General features: G+C 36.7%; 1 protein-coding gene across 1 annotated transcript; it reads right to left on the bottom strand.

The window, feature by feature from the left end:
• Window positions 1-981: 981 nt before the first annotated feature.
• arih2 (ariadne homolog 2 (Drosophila)) lies at window positions 982-14,346 on the bottom strand. The gene is made up of 15 exons (XM_051903791.1): window positions 14,180-14,346; window positions 10,175-10,599; window positions 9,975-10,042; window positions 9,050-9,122; window positions 8,430-8,571; window positions 8,202-8,323; window positions 7,298-7,407; window positions 7,070-7,187; window positions 6,892-6,942; window positions 5,379-5,400; window positions 5,134-5,285; window positions 4,418-4,561; window positions 1,944-2,012; window positions 1,736-1,843; window positions 982-1,638 (listed from the first exon to the last, which is right to left on the bottom strand). The coding sequence occupies exons 2-15, from the start codon at window positions 10,397-10,399 to the stop codon at window positions 1,567-1,569; spliced, it is 1,476 nt and encodes a 491-aa protein (XP_051759751.1). The 5' UTR covers window positions 10,400-10,599; window positions 14,180-14,346; the 3' UTR covers window positions 982-1,566.
• Window positions 14,347-15,659: the final 1,313 nt, after the last annotated feature.

Genomic DNA, 15,659 nt, shown 5'->3' with positions numbered 1-15,659 from the left:
CACCTCCAATCGTGTGTAAAAATAGCATATAATAACAAATAAAAGACTAAAAATACAAGTGGTGCTCATTGCATAGCCAAATGACATCCAGCTCCACCTCTCTAGATGTTATGGGTTGAGTTTGACATAATCCAGCTCCACCTCTGTGGATCTAAAGGATGGAGGGAGAGTTATAGGTAGGGCTAGAGTGTGGTTGGACCTTCTAGCTTCACCCATTATGCCCAAATTTCATCCAGAGAGGGGGAGCTGGACTTCACGCTCTTCCCATAGCTCTGCAGTGAGCTACCTCTCCTAAAATATGACATTCTGGTGTCAGGCAACTCTGGTTGAAAATGTCTGTGTGGTACATGCATGCTATTTCAAATGGCATACATATACCTTTGAAAAGTTTGGGATCACTGTTTTTTTGTTTGTTTGTTTGTTTTTGAAGAAATTAATACTTTAATTCAGCAAGGATTCATTAAATTGATCAGAAATGCATTTAATGTTACAAAAGATTTATATTTCAAATAAATGTTTAACTCTATATAAAAAAAAATCCTTTAAAAAAAAAAAAGATATTAGATATCAGATATTCTGCACAACCATTTCAACTGTGATAAGATTTAATAAAATAATATTATTAATAATAAAATAATTAAATGATTTAATAAAAAAAAAATCTTGGGTATCAAATAAGCATATTAGAATGATTTCTAAAGGATCATGTGACACTGAAGACTGGAGTAATGATGCTGAAAATTCAGCTTTGCCATTACATGAATAAACTACTTTAAAATATATTAAAATAAATTATTTTAATATATATATTAAAATAGAAAACAGTTATTTTAAAATGTCATACTATCACAGTAATACCATTTTTACTGTATTTGTAATCAAATGTGCCCTTGGTGGAATTTTTTTGTTCCTTCAAAAACTGTAGTGTGGTGCAAATACATCTTTAAAGTGTGTGTACACAAGAAAACACAAGAGTCACTGTCTGGTTTAAAAACTTTCTCTCAGTAACTATTTCTGTATTAATGTACAACCGTTGAAAATTACAGCATCATTTGTTTTTCATCTTTTTTTACATTTTCAGTTTTTTTTAAATGATCTAACTATCAACAGCCATTTCCAGAGAAGAAAAAAAAAAACATGAGAAGAAAGCAAGAAAGAGAAGAAAGGAAGGCAGAAGTTATGGCAGGAGCAAGGGAAGTTGTTTCGGTGGAGTGTTTTGAGTGTGTGTGGGTGCGCGCGTGTGTGTAATGTCAGCTGACATGGGGATGTGAGAATGCAATGTTTGTGTACGTGAATGCTAGGATACAATCGTGCTATTCTCAAACCCTGCAGCCGAGTAAAGATTAGAAAGCAAAAAAACGGGCACTGATGAAGGAAAGAATGAACAAAAAGGGGAAAAAAATACAGCTTTGAAAAGAGATGCTATAAACGAGAAAAACAGATGGACAAAATGTTTTGTGACGCAGTGTAGAGTTTTGACAAAAAAGTGGAGGGGTATCTTTGGAGAGAAGGGGGCAAGACAGTCGAGAGGAGAGCGAACTTGACGTGGACTCGATGGACGGATGTTCAGGTGTCGTGGAAATCCTTCAGCAGCGTCCGTCTCTTCTGCTCAGCAATGTGCATCTGATTCTCCAGATCCTGCAGGGAGAGAGAGAGAAAAAGAATGAACTTATGCTTTTTTCAATTCCAGTGTTCCTTTTTTACAACTTCCGCTAGTCTTTGTTCCATCTCTCACCCCTCTATCGTTAGCGCTCGGCTCTCCTCTCTCATAAGTGTCTGCTCTCTCCACTTTCCATGACAGGTTCTCGATCTCCGCCTCCAGCTGCGCCTGCTGATACTCAAACTACATGAAATAAAAATGAGATTTCCCATTATCAAAGACAGATCTTAAAGAGATCTTTGATCTTCAGTGAGAGATTCACACATTTAACGCAGTTGCTTACCAGTTTTTTGAGGGGTCCAGACTCCATGTAGTAGGCATAAGGATAAGTGTACTGCAGTGTATAACGACACTATTGAGAGAGCAAAGACAGTGTGAGTGTGTGGAAACACAGACCTTTATGCATGAACACTTGTTTGGAGTCTGCAGACCAAGGCAAGATTAATCAAAATAAACCCAAAATCACAATATGACTTGAAGGTTAAGATTTAATTAAATAAATATATGTGGCAAGTGTTTCAGAGGGAAGAGTGGCACTGTGTTCTTTTACATGAGAGCCAGCTCATGAGCCGTGTTTTCAGTTTGGTTCACAGTAAGTTTGGGTCACTTATAACGTGTATTTGGGAATGCAACATGTGCTAACCAAACTTGAAATGAGAAATGCTTATAAACCATCCATTTTCAAAAACAAAACAAAAAACTTTATGGTCTAAAGAAGCTTTATGGTCTCCCTGCGGTTGTCTGCCAAAATAAAATGGTTTAACTTTTGAAAATGAAGAAATTAAGACAGCCAATAAGTATTAGTCCAAGAATTAGAGCAGTAATTGTACAGTTGAGTACAGTTTTATTAAACACTCACAGCACGGCAAACCTGAAGCTTTATTTTTTTCAAACTGCACTTTAAAGGGTTAGTTCACCCAAAAATTTAAATTCTGTCATTTATTACTCACCCTCATGTCGTTCCAAACCCGTAAGACCTTCGTTCATCTTTGGAACACAAATTAAGATATTTCTGATGAAATCCGTGGGCTTTCTGGCCTCCGATAGACTGCAACGTTATTACCACTTTCAAGGCCCAAAAAGGTAGTAAAGACATTGTTAAAATAGTCCATGTGAAATCCGTTATATTTTTTCCCAAATTCTGTTTTATTTTTTCCCAAATTCCGTTTTTTTCCATTATTTATTTATTTTTTTGACTCAATTTTAATGGTTAAATAAAATTTTATTAATCAAAAAGCATGTCTAATTAATTGAAATAATGAAACTTATCCAATTTACCAACAATTTATTAAAAGTAAAAAAAAAAAAAAAAAAAAAAAAGATGTTTTATTCTTTCCCCTCAAATTCTGTTTTCTGTTTTAACTTTTCTGGATTCCATTTTAATGGTTTAATTAAATTTCAATAATCAAAAAGCATGTCTAATTAATTGAATTCTTAAAAACAACAATTTATTAATAAAAAAAAAAAAAAACATTTTTATGAAGCATGTTTTGTTTTTTTCAGAAATTCTGTTCCGTATTTTAATTTTTCCGGCAATCAAACGAACACATACCATTTAATTTATCTTTTAATCATGAAATTAAACTTTTTTGTCAAACAATGTGCTACACAACAGAGCTTTACTGTTAAAATTAAAACATGGAAGAAAAACAGAGATTATTCCTTAAAAGATTGTTTTAATAATCTATTATTAAATTAATTTATCTGAATTCTACTGTACAACACTAATTTGTTTCTGTCAAGTTAAATCGAACTTTTATTTTGACGGGTTACCGAGAGCTTTGAGTTTCTGTGTTTATGATAATACTTTTCAGACTTTCAGAGGAGCTCTGGAGATGAATTTCATGCATTCATTTCCTCATATAGTGAGGCGACAGAGAATGAAAACACAGCGAGCGTCACACGTGCTTCAGTGTGTGCGCGTGTGCATGTGTGTGTGTGTGCGAGGTAAATGAAAACGCGCTTCCGTCATTAATTTCAGAGGCACACAGACATGCAGGATTCATATTTAAATAGTCTATTTGCAGTTTAATATTCACAGACATTAGTCTATATCGCGATTTGATTTAAGTGTACTGACCTGCTTTTTATTCATTCATTAAAATTTTGACAAATTCCGTGACATTCCGCGTTATATACTAAATTCCATTTTTATGACTGGATTCCACGATTCCGTCCACGTTTTCTGCATTGCGGAAATCATAGGGCCCTATCCATGTGACTACAGTGGTTCAACCTTAAGGTTATGAAGCGACGAGAATACTTTTTGTGAGCAGCGAGCAGCATGCTGTGATGCTGATGCAGGAGCCGGCCAACAAAGAGCCGGCGTTCTGACGTAGAACCCGGAAGCGCTCCACTGTTTACACTACGTGAACAGTGCAGGAGACTGACATGGAACCTTTTTGGGCCTTGAAAGTGGTAATAACGTTGCAGTCTATTGGAGGCCAGAAAGCTCTTGGATTTCATCAAAAATTTCTTAATTTGTGTTCCGAAGATGAACGAAGGTCTTACGTGTTTGGGACAATGTGAGGGTGAGTAATAAATGACAATTTTCATTTTTTGGTGAACTAACCCTTTAAAGTGCAGTTTAAAAAAATAAATAAATAAATAAAGCTTCAGGTTTGCTGTGCTTGTTTGTAAGGCTGCGAGTGTTTAATAAACCCTTTAAGTCTCAACTGCAATTTTACTTAGCAATGAGTTTTTTCCCCCCCAAAGCATGCAGCTCTAGTGTGGAATACAGCTGGATTCAGTCTGTACCTTGGCCAGTAGCTTGGCAGCATTCTGAAGGTACTGCCAGTCGATCCAGGTACCCAGATTATTCATGACTCGCTCCTGAATCTTCTCCTGGATCCGCTGGTATGTCTGTGCCTCCAGCTGCAAGCTCTTATTGTGGTTCTCCCACTGAACACACACAGATAATGTCAGGATTAATTGCTTTCATATCAACATTTAAAGCAATTAACTGTAAATACAGTCAAGATGAAAAATTGTCTTCTGCAACTCAATGAGATAACAGCTCAGTTCCAAAATCTAGTGAGCTATCTTGTTTCCCCACACAGGCAGCATCCTATATAGAACACTATATAGGCAGCAACTATATGTGCACTACACAAACGGACTTGACTCACTATTTTCAACAGAGTTAGCATGTTGCTAAGCTAATAGCATGCTACTCTTAGCATAACAAAATAGATAGCACACATATATTGGGTAAACTGTCCATTTCAAATTAGATTTAGCATTATAACATTTTATTGATACCTTTCTGTAATGAGTGAACTATAATGTTGCTGCCTACTTTTTAGAACAACTTTTTGTGTCAGGATCTCTACTAAAGAGCTCGCTAGGTTTTGGAACAAAGATAATGTTTAGCAGTACACACCATGTCTGTCTACACTATACGAGTGTGGTCTTTGGTCTTTATCCTTTTTTCAAGAGATTCATTTAATATTGATTTATCATTTTTGTCTTACCCTCTCAAAGTAGAACAGGTATTTTTTGAGGGCCTCTCTGGCCTGGGCCTGCTGGCTCTGATTCACTATGTCTGGGTTCTCTTTGTAGCGACTGCACTCATAGTACTCACTGCCATGAGTCTTCCAATCACCCAGACACATCCAGCAGAAATCTACACACAGCCATAACAACACAATTACAATCAAGACCACTTTACCACTCAAAGGGATTTCAAGAAACTAAAAATCACTGGGAATAAACATACCATGTTTACACTTTGAGCATTGCTGCAAAGAGAAAGAGAGAGAAAGAGACATGTTCAGTAAAAACATGACTCATTTTTATTACCATCCTCAGTCTAAACCAGTAGCATGCACTATGCACTTTTTATTTGCATAAACATTAACAACAATGGCTGTATTTTAAATTTAAAAAAAAAAATGTTGGTTGGGTGACTTACAAAATAACATGTTTATCTACTATCTTTACATGTTCAAATTAAGTTTTATAAAATGATAAACCACACATTTCAGCCTTTAAACCATTTTTAAGAAAAGGAATGAGTCAAAATGATAAATTATTTTATACAGTTTATATTGATTATATGATTATAGGCATTTAATCTGGTCCATGAATAATTCAAAATACCTTATCTGAATAGTTTTTTTTTTTTTTTTTCCAGAATACACACTAGCTTATTTTCCATCAACAAGTTAAAACTGCATATAAATTAGGTCATATTTTCACATTGGTCTAAACAAAAAGGGCAGATAGGCTGATTCAAAATGTAAATCCATTCTCTGCCAGTAGGTGGCGCTACTGGAACAGCATAAATAGAGCTGTTTCCCTGTTAAATGTAAATTTCCACTGTAAATGGAGGCAAGATGAAAAATAAATGCCATCGAAACTTTTTCTGAAGACAGCCGATTTCCTTTAGAGATACATTCACATAATTTTTTGCACTCGGTTGTCGTAAAACCTCTCACTGCCTTCCGCCATGTTTTCACACAAAACAAAACCCATGCTGCGCCTGCGTGAGACTGTTGCTAACTTTGCTTAAAGTCACCAGGAAATCAAAATGGACAATTCTTATTTTTTATGGAATATTGCAGTATTTATTATAAATGATTTATCTATCTGTCCACATCTTCTTTTTTTTTTTAATTCATGTGCCCTCATAATCTTTAAATCAAAACAACTTCCCCTCCCTCTTGCAGCAACATCTCTTCTCTGTTGACGCGTTTACTGGCACGAGGGAGGGACAACCTGTCCCTCACATGACATCACAGCAATAGCAAACCACAACCATCCAACGATCCAATCAATTCCCAATGGACAAAATCAAGTACCGCCCTACATTTTTTCTTGTTTGAGAAGCTGTTTCACTGGAATAAACGTAACATTAGGGAAGAAAATACTATTGCAACTTCTATTTCATGCCGACATTAATGCTGGGCAGTATTTACAGTGAGTTTTTCCAAATCAAAGTAATCAAGTATGGTTTTAATGATAATGAAAATATATAACAGTAATACCAACCATCAGAAATTTTATTGTGGTTAAAATTCTAATATTTCGCAATTTTACTGTATTTTTGATCAAATAAATGCAGCCTTGGTGAGCATAAGAGACTTCTTTCAAAAACATAAAAAAATCTAATGAAGTTGAGAAACTAATAAAGTAACACTCTCACTTTTACTCTCACACATGTTGTGTGTTTTATTTAAGTGCACTATAAAGTGTGCAGGTAATGGAAAATAATGCATACAACTACTCACCATGTGGTTGCAGCCTCCATTCTTCTCAATGCAGATATTGCACTTAGGGCACTGTGGACAAAATCCAAACATAAGGGTAAAAGGATATTAATTATATCGTTACTATCAAACTTAACTAACACTCAACAGTATATACTTGATGTGACCATCCTAAATGTATCGGTGTGTGCTTCCTTACGTCTTTAGTGTGTGCACTGATGTAGTTGGCTGTCTCAGAGTCATCTGCACATTTTGTCAGCCATTTGCGGATGGTAGCACAGTCTGTGGGGGCGTGATACATCTGTCTGCACTTAAAACTGAAGACAGACGGACACAGTCAATCCAAACACACATGCAATCACGTGCACTCTTTCACATGTATCATGCTAGGAATTGAGGAGTGTGTGCACGTGTAATGGTGTAATACCAGAAGACTTCTTGGCAGCGGCTGCATTGGACTCTACGAGCTCGAGGTTCCTGCACCTGTATGACTATCGGACAGTCGGCACCAGGACACAACTGCAGCTGGAAATGACTCTGCAGGCACACACAAACATGAGCAGGTTAAGAGTGATCACTGACCTTTTCTAGAATGTGATAAAACTGGAGATGTCATCAAAATTCTGTATTATGGCTAATAACCGATGAATGGACAATATTACAAAAAAAAAAAAATAAAACTCTAAAATCATTCATTTTAAATAACGGTGTTTTACGTGAATTTAGGCATCATAATATTATAATTTAATACACACTACCTTTAAAAAGTTTGGTATCTGTAATATTTTGTGTTTTTGAAAGACGTCTCTTATGCTCATCAAGGCTGCATTTATCAAAAAATGAATTAAAAACAGTAATATTACAATTTAAAATATTATTACTATTTAAAATAACTGTTTTTTTATTTTCAGCATCATTACTCCAGTATTCAGTATTTGCTGCTCAAAATACATATATTATTATTATAAATGTTAAAAACAATGTTAATATTTTATATTCTTGACTGCGTTTCTTCGATGAAAAATTCAAAAGACCAGCATTTATTTGAAATAGAACAATGTAAAAGTTTTAGTTATACTTTATGAATTTATAAATGCTGAATAAAAGTATTAATTTCTTTCCAAAAAAAACCCCCTACTGATTCTAACCATTTGAATGATAGTATAAAAAAAAATTGTATACTATAATATATAATAATATAATGTTTTTAAAAATGACTGTTAGATGTAGGCAAAGTAATCGAGATACAATAATAGGAGAAATGAGCAAGAAAAATTGGCAGATAACAGACATGGCACAGACACATTCAGTGCATCCCTAAACTGACACACCTCCACATAGTCCCTGAAGAGGTAGCGTCTGTATTTGTCCTTCAGTTCCTCGCTGGGCAGCAGAGGAAGAACAAAATCCTCTGGCATGCGAAGAGAGCATTCCTGCGCCATGCAGGAGATCTCTATAGACAAACACAATCCATAGAGGAGATCAGATAACCAGATCGCTCTAATCAGCAATATATACTCCATACTGTCCTCAATGTGTGTGTGCGCGTGTATACTCACCTACTCCCACACCATCTTTGACAAGTACAGTGCAATGCTGCTCCCAGCATGCCTTGCAGAAGGAGTGCTGACAGGGTAGAGAGAGGAGAGAGTCCCTCCGGACTAGCTGCAGACACACCCCACACTGCAGTGACGTCCCGGCCTGAAAACACACAGACATGTCAAGAGAAAGAAGTGCTTTTAAGATACAGTAATGATTGAAAACAGTTTTTTCTATTTTTTCATAGTTGTCTTGGTTTCTTGTCTTTCAAATCTCTGTGTCTCATATAATAAAATAAATTCAACTTGAATCAATATATCATGTCCATTTACTGATTTGGCAAGCCGTGTAAGAAGCGAGATTAAGTGCAGTCAGCTGGCCATTATCACAAAATAAACCCCTTTACTGACTGCACATATACCACACTCAATTCCATTTGCAATTTGACAAAGAACAAGTTTCAGGTCGCACATTTTTAATAACCTCGACATTGCATTTTAAAAGTTAAGAGTGTCTTGTTTAATGGGTTTTGAAAGAAACCCCCAAAACAATATTTAATCAAATGTTAACAATGTAAAAAAAAAAAGAGCTTTAAATGTCAGTTGTCATGACTAAACAAACACACATTATGAGAACTCACAGTGAGAGATCTGCAGGTGCTTGTGGGCTGGGTGTGGGCTTCACAGAGCAACTGCGAAGAGTTGGACTTATACCTTAAACACAAGAAAAATATTAAGAGACACTTTTTTTAACATCGAAATTTTAGGATAAAAATGATTTGAATATAGTGATTATTTTACCAGTATTTAGCTGCATTTTCACTATTTTAATGACCTTATAGTCTTTTTGCTGTTTACCTGTTCACCTAGTCATGCGGTGACAAATTACAATAACATTCAAAAGTTTGGGGATGGTAAGATTTTTTTAATGCTTTTGAAAGAAGTTTCTTATGCTCACCAAGGCTGCATTTATTTAATCAAAAATCAAAAACCATAAAAACAGAAATATAGTGTAATATAATAAAATTTAAAATGTTTGTTTTCTATTATAATAATTTCAAAAGGCAATTTATTCCTGTGATCCTAAAGCTGAATTTTCAGCATCATTACTCCAGTCTTCAGTGACACATGATCTTAAGAAATCATTTTAATATGCTGATTTGGTGCTCAAGAAACACTTCTTATTATTGTTACAGTTGAAAACAGTCGTGCTGCTTCATATTTTTGAGGAAACAATGATATATTTTTACAGAATCCTTTGATAAAAAAAAGCAAAATAAAATAGAAATCATTTGTAACATATACATGCCTTTACTGTCACTTTTCAATTTCAATGTGTCCTTGATAAAAGTATTAATTTCTTCCAAAAAAAAAAAAAAAAAAAAAAACTCTTACTGCCCTTACTTAGTCTGTCAGATGTCATAAAACAGCATGGGTAATTACACAAGGATTAGAAAAACATTTGTTTAAATAATTTTAGATGGAGTATAGAATATCACACCACTGTCACTATTTACATTTTCATGTCAACTACCCAAGTGTGCATGCTTTGCTGTATTTAATTACCTTTCGAGTATTTGAGACACTTGCCAGTGAAAATGTACAAGGACCAGTTTGGCTACAGCTGGTGACACCTAAAGGAAGAGAAAACAACACTGTACTGACAGACTAAACTTAATGAACAGTCTTTATTTATAGTATGGACACATATATACAGCTAAATATTGTTAGTCACAACACTAAACCTATTAAACATTGTCACTCACCTTCAGGGCACTGGCTACATTGTTGACTTCCTCAGATAGTACCTTCTGACTCTCTCTGTACGTCAAGCAATTGAACTGGTACTTTTCCGGGTCAAATGGCTCTTCTACCGCCACGTCATCGTCAAGATCTTCATAATAATCAGGGATGTCACCCTCTACAACATCTTCGTCATCATCGAATTCCTCGTTACTGTCTGAGGCTTGGCTACTCATATCCACAGACATAGCCCTCTGGGCCTGACCTTTCCCTGACTGACAGCTGCTCTCCACTAATCAGCAGCTTCTGAGCTGCTCCTCTACGCCCCCGACTGGACCACGAATCCCAGGGGCTTTTAGCAGCACCGAAAAAAGCAGAAGAAATCACACTCCCCGTCACTCATGAGGAACCGGAGCGAGGGATGAGCTCAAACAGAGAAAAGAAAATACTGAAAGAGAGAACAAAAACATTATTTGGTACCTATAATTTATATTAATTCTCTCAATCTTAAGTGTCTAAAAGCTTACTGATTTGAGTTTAAAATATTTCATTAAGTGAGAAGAAAGAGCATCCAGGGAATACTGAACTCTATCTCCGATCCGAATCCTGGTATTTTTGGTATTTGTTTTGTGATAATGACCATCTGACTGTACATTATTGGTGGGATAATAATATAATAATGGATAATTATAGTATTATACAACTACTTAAATACTTGGACATGAAATACTGATTAGAGTTATTTTAATAGCTTGTTTACTTGTCAAATATTTATCAGAATATTTTAATTATTGAATCCAGCAATCGACCAATCAGAATCAAGTATTCTACAGAGCTGCGTAAGAGTGGTGAAACTACGATGCATTTTTGTTGGCCAAAACTCGAAAGCAAATTAGCATTTTAGCACTTCCGGTTCCACCATCCCAAAGTTTTTTTAATGGGTTTTTGGTTAAATGGCTGAAATAAGGTTGATTTTTTTAAGCTGTTACATGTCTTGAAATTGACGGTTGCTAACAAGTGGCTAAATCGGACCACAGCGGTTGTCTGGGACATTAAAGGTCATCACACTGAACAGAAAAGCCCAGTCCGTTTTTACGGCCTAGTTATGCTTATAACTGTGCTCTTACATACTATTCTAATGCAAACTTTTAGAGAAAATGTTTTTAGGTAAAGACTGAAAGAGTTGTCGGAGGCTTAATGGTGGTGACGTTGAAAACGTGCGACCATGGTGTAGTTCGCTTATAGCCTACCTTCAGCTTTTTGCTTCTGGCGACTGCATTTAGGCTTCAAAATTCATAAAATCTGTGAAAATTATCTTGATAGACAAAACGTGTAAGTAACAGAAACTTTTGTTGATCACAGATTTTTTTTTTTTGTGATAATGCAAAAGCCTATGGGAATTTTTTTTTTTTTTAAGGGGAACCAGCGTGATGCTAACTGCGACTGTCCTACAAAGTGATGTCATAGTTCCACCACTCTATAGAGTGCAGCAGTGGCTGCCCACTTTTTCAGCAGCCTTGGATCAAGAAGCGTTTCGCATTCATTTTTCCCATAGGGATTTTTAAAATGTCTTCGTTAAAGAGTTATAAGCTATGAACCAAACCAACCAGCTACGAAGTGAATATTACAAACTTTTTTTGAAACAATAAATTGGACAAAAAGACAAAAGTACGAGACTGAAGGCTTTAATGAAGAAAAGAACTACAATCCCATGATTGTCATTTGCAATGCTTCAATCATATTAAAAACGATATATATATTTTGCATACACATATTTAAAGGGTTAGTTCACCCAAAAATGAAACTTCTGTCATTTATCACTCACCCTCATGTTGTTCTACACCCGTAAGACCTTCGTTCATCTTCGGAACACAAATTAAGATATTTTTCATAAAATCCAATGGCTCAGTGAGGCCTTCATTGCCAGCAAGACAATTAACACTTTCAGATGCCCAGAAAGCTTCTAAAGTTATATTTAAAACAGTGTGACTACAGTGGTTCAACCTTAATGTTATGAACTGACGCGAATACTTTTTGTGCGCCAAACAAAATAACGACTTTATTCAACAATATCTAGTGATGGGCGATTTCAAAACAGTGTTTCATGAAGCTTTCTGCTTTATGAATCTTTTGTTTTGAATCAGTGGTTCGGAGCGTGTATCAAACTGCCAAAGTCACGCCCCCCCCAGTGGTGAACCATTGAAATTTCGAAACACTTATGACGTAACGTTTGATACATGCTCCGAACCACTGATTCGAAACAAAAGATTCATAAAGCTTCGACACTTCATGAAGCAGTGTTTTGAAATCACTCAACACTTGATATTGTTGAATAAAGTCGTTATTTTGTTTTTTTTGGCACACAAAAAGTATTCTCGTCGCTTCATAACATTGAGGTTGAACCACTGTACTCACATGAACTGTTTTAAATGTGTCTTTAGTAGCTTTCTGGGCATTGAAAGTGTAAATTATCTTGCTGGACAATGCAGGCCTCACTGAGACATCAGATTTTATGAAAAATATCTTAATTTCCGCTGTTCCGAAGATGAACGAAGGTCTTACGGGTGTGGAACGTAATAATAGCAGAATTTTCATATTTGGGTGAACTAACCCTTTAAGTAGTTTGAAAGCAGAAACAGACTCTACATCATTTGCAATGCTTTATGAGAGTAGGTTGGTGCTAAAGTGTCCTTTTGGTGCTTGTCGCAAATCACTGATTGCTGGATATTTCTCTGCAGAATCCTGGGCAATGTAGTTTTTCACCAGGAATTCAACAGTTAAACAATTATTAAAAAAATAAGTTGATATAATGCATACTAACAGCTTTAACAAAAGCATGTACTATCGATTAATAGGTTATCATTTAAAATGATTTCCCCTCTTGAGAAAATGATGGTATTTTACCATTCTTTTTTTAATTCAAGTCTGTTGCACACTATGGGTGGGTAGTGGTGTCCAAACATTGGATTGGTAGTTTATTTTCAAGAGCACAGACCGAATTTAAATGGTGAAAGTGGCCTTGCTAGTGTACTCAACTTCAATGACACTCGCTAAGCTTGAACCACAGGTCAAGGAGCTGCTCCACTAATTACAAATCAGCACACCTTGGAAACTATCTGAAGGTTGTATATGTTTGTCTCAGTATTAAAACTCGCCAAGCATCTCTTTGAGCGTAAGACAATCATAAACTCACATGCAGAGCGGCTTAGTGCTTCGTTTTAACGGATTACACGGTGTACTGACAGTCCAACCGGACAGCAGGAGCAGGGGAGGCCGCGTGCCCGCGCGTCTGATGATCACAGAGATCAGAGCTCTGCGTGTGTGCGCGCGCCTGCTGATGTGATGACAGTCACCGATTCCAACTGAATAAACAATCTCTGCACATTCAACTCAACGTGAGCACGGGGTCGGTGAGCGGCTGCAGCCGTCCGGTCCGGTACCGGATTGGTTGGAACCCCACAGTCATGGGACGACCTGGCCCGGTCCCACACGCGCGGGGACTGTCTATCCTTCACATTCCATCCGGGGCTATAAATAGCGAGCGACTCTGGGTGGCACGCATAATATCACACTCGGCTGAGTTAGGGATCATGGTTTAAGTGCGTAGGTGTCGGGTGGGGGATGAGCAAAGACTGCAAACTCACGGTACGGACAGTGCGGGTTCTGCTTTGTTTACTCCATATGAATCGGGCCGCACCAGCTGTTGCTACTCTAGATCAGCAATGCACATATATACAGCAGCGCGATCGATGCGCAGAGTCCCTTTCTCCCGCAGTATCCTTCTAAATATTTATTTTCTCAATACACATATCCCGCAGTTTAAAGTGCATATAGTCCAATTAAACTTATTTAAGCGAATGCACAGATCGTTTAATGTCGTTTTAAAGGCTTTATTCGCAATCATCCGCCAGCGCGCACTCCAGCTCGGGGATTCGTATGTAAACAAGGCCATTTTGGTTCGCTCGATAAAGCCGCTGCTCTGAACGTTTACAGCCCCCCGTCGTACCCAACATACTGACTTTACTCACCTGCCGGACCGCGTCGGGTCACCACTCGACGCTGGCTGAAGAGAGATTTTGGGACAGAGAGCCGATCCGTTCGCTTAGATGAGTCTCAGCAGAGCTGAAGATCGGAAGTACGGGGGGATTCTAGAGCGTCGTCACTTCCGCGTCCGAGTGAGAGTGAGGCTGTTTTCCACAGTGAACAGACTTCTGTTAACTGAGGAGGGGCCAACGAGATACACGAGCTCAAGTACTAAAAACTGACATACATACTTGCAGTCAAACACACACGCGTGCGCTAATGCAAATGTAGGTCAACAAAACAAGAAACCTGATTTACAAAGTGCAACGTGCTTGTAAGTACAAAGGCAAACAGAAAAGCGCCCTCATTAAAAGCACATACTTTAAGACCTAGCTGCTTTGTTAACATTAAAGATACAATAAGAAAAAAATAGTTTTAAGACTTTTAATACGTGTTCTAGTGTACGTATGTAGTTCACAAAATTAACTTATATGCACATATGTATTTAAAGCCAAGGAGTCTGTCCCAGTACCCACTTGCAATCTTTGTACACATTTTCAGTATTTTCCACTTTAAAATAAAAATGTAAATGTCTTTTTAGCAGTAAACAGCAGTTGCAAACATTTACAAAATACATACTCACCTGTCCACCGAGAAAAAAAAGGGGGCAACACTTTACATTTACTACTAAATAATATGTATCTAATGAATTTAACTTACATTGAAGTTCCTGAACATGATGAATGATGGGATTCTCTTGGCCTCCGAAAGGTACACTTTGTGGTATTAGAGATAGCTGGGGATGTTTCATGGCTGTGATGTACTGTGACTAATGCCATATTGCTGTTTTATTACAAAAAAGGGGCACACACTTGACATGTCCAGCTCAATGTCTGAATTCAGAATAGCACACTACCATATCACTTGATTTCAGTATCTTTATATGGCAGAAATAGTATGAGTATTATGGTAATATGCTATTTGAATTTAGTCAAACTTCCTGTTTCACAAGAAAATGCATCAACACGTAAACAAAAAGTCCTGCAATTTCAAGACGTTCTTAAGAATGTGTTAACATGCATATTTAATAGTATCCACTAAATTAGTTTGATCAAGACAGTTTAAAAATGGTAAATGATGTGCTGCTAAAACATTATTTGCGTCCCAAATGACGCACTATACACTATGTACTTATGCACTATGTACTCATCCATGTAGTGCGTGAATTGTATAAGGTTATTTTGTCATTTAACAATGGAGTCTGATACCCTCTCCCCCTCCGCTACGTAACTAAAAATGCGACAGTTGAGTGCATGAAGTGTCCAACATTCCACACTAATTTAGTGCATCATCCAGGTATTTAAAGTGTACTTTTTCTTTTTGGAATTTTCAGTGAACACACTACTTGCACTATTTATACTTAAAAACGTCATAGAATAGTGCATAAGTACGCGAATTGGGACGCACCTATCAATTATATAATTA

This window comes from Ctenopharyngodon idella, chromosome 8, assembly GCF_019924925.1.
Source record: "Ctenopharyngodon idella isolate HZGC_01 chromosome 8, HZGC01, whole genome shotgun sequence".
NCBI lineage: Eukaryota > Metazoa > Chordata > Actinopteri > Cypriniformes > Xenocyprididae > Ctenopharyngodon > Ctenopharyngodon idella.
Note: the sequence above shows the minus strand (reverse complement) of the source record. Positions and strands in the feature narration are given on the sequence as shown.

Bases quoted from the DNA above. Each gene is read 5' to 3' on its own strand.
- arih2 (XM_051903791.1), bottom strand. From the start codon at position 10,399: ATGTCTGTGGATATGAGTAGCCAAGCCTCAGACAGTAACGAGGAATTC. The intron at 10,043-10,174 runs GTGAGTGACAAT...CTCTTCCTTTAG, and splicing joins ATGTAGCCAGTGCCCTGAAG to GTGTCACCAGCTGTAGCCAA. The intron at 9,123-9,974 runs GTAATTAAATAC...CTTGTGTTTAAG, and splicing joins GTGTCTCAAATACTCGAAAG to GTATAAGTCCAACTCTTCGC.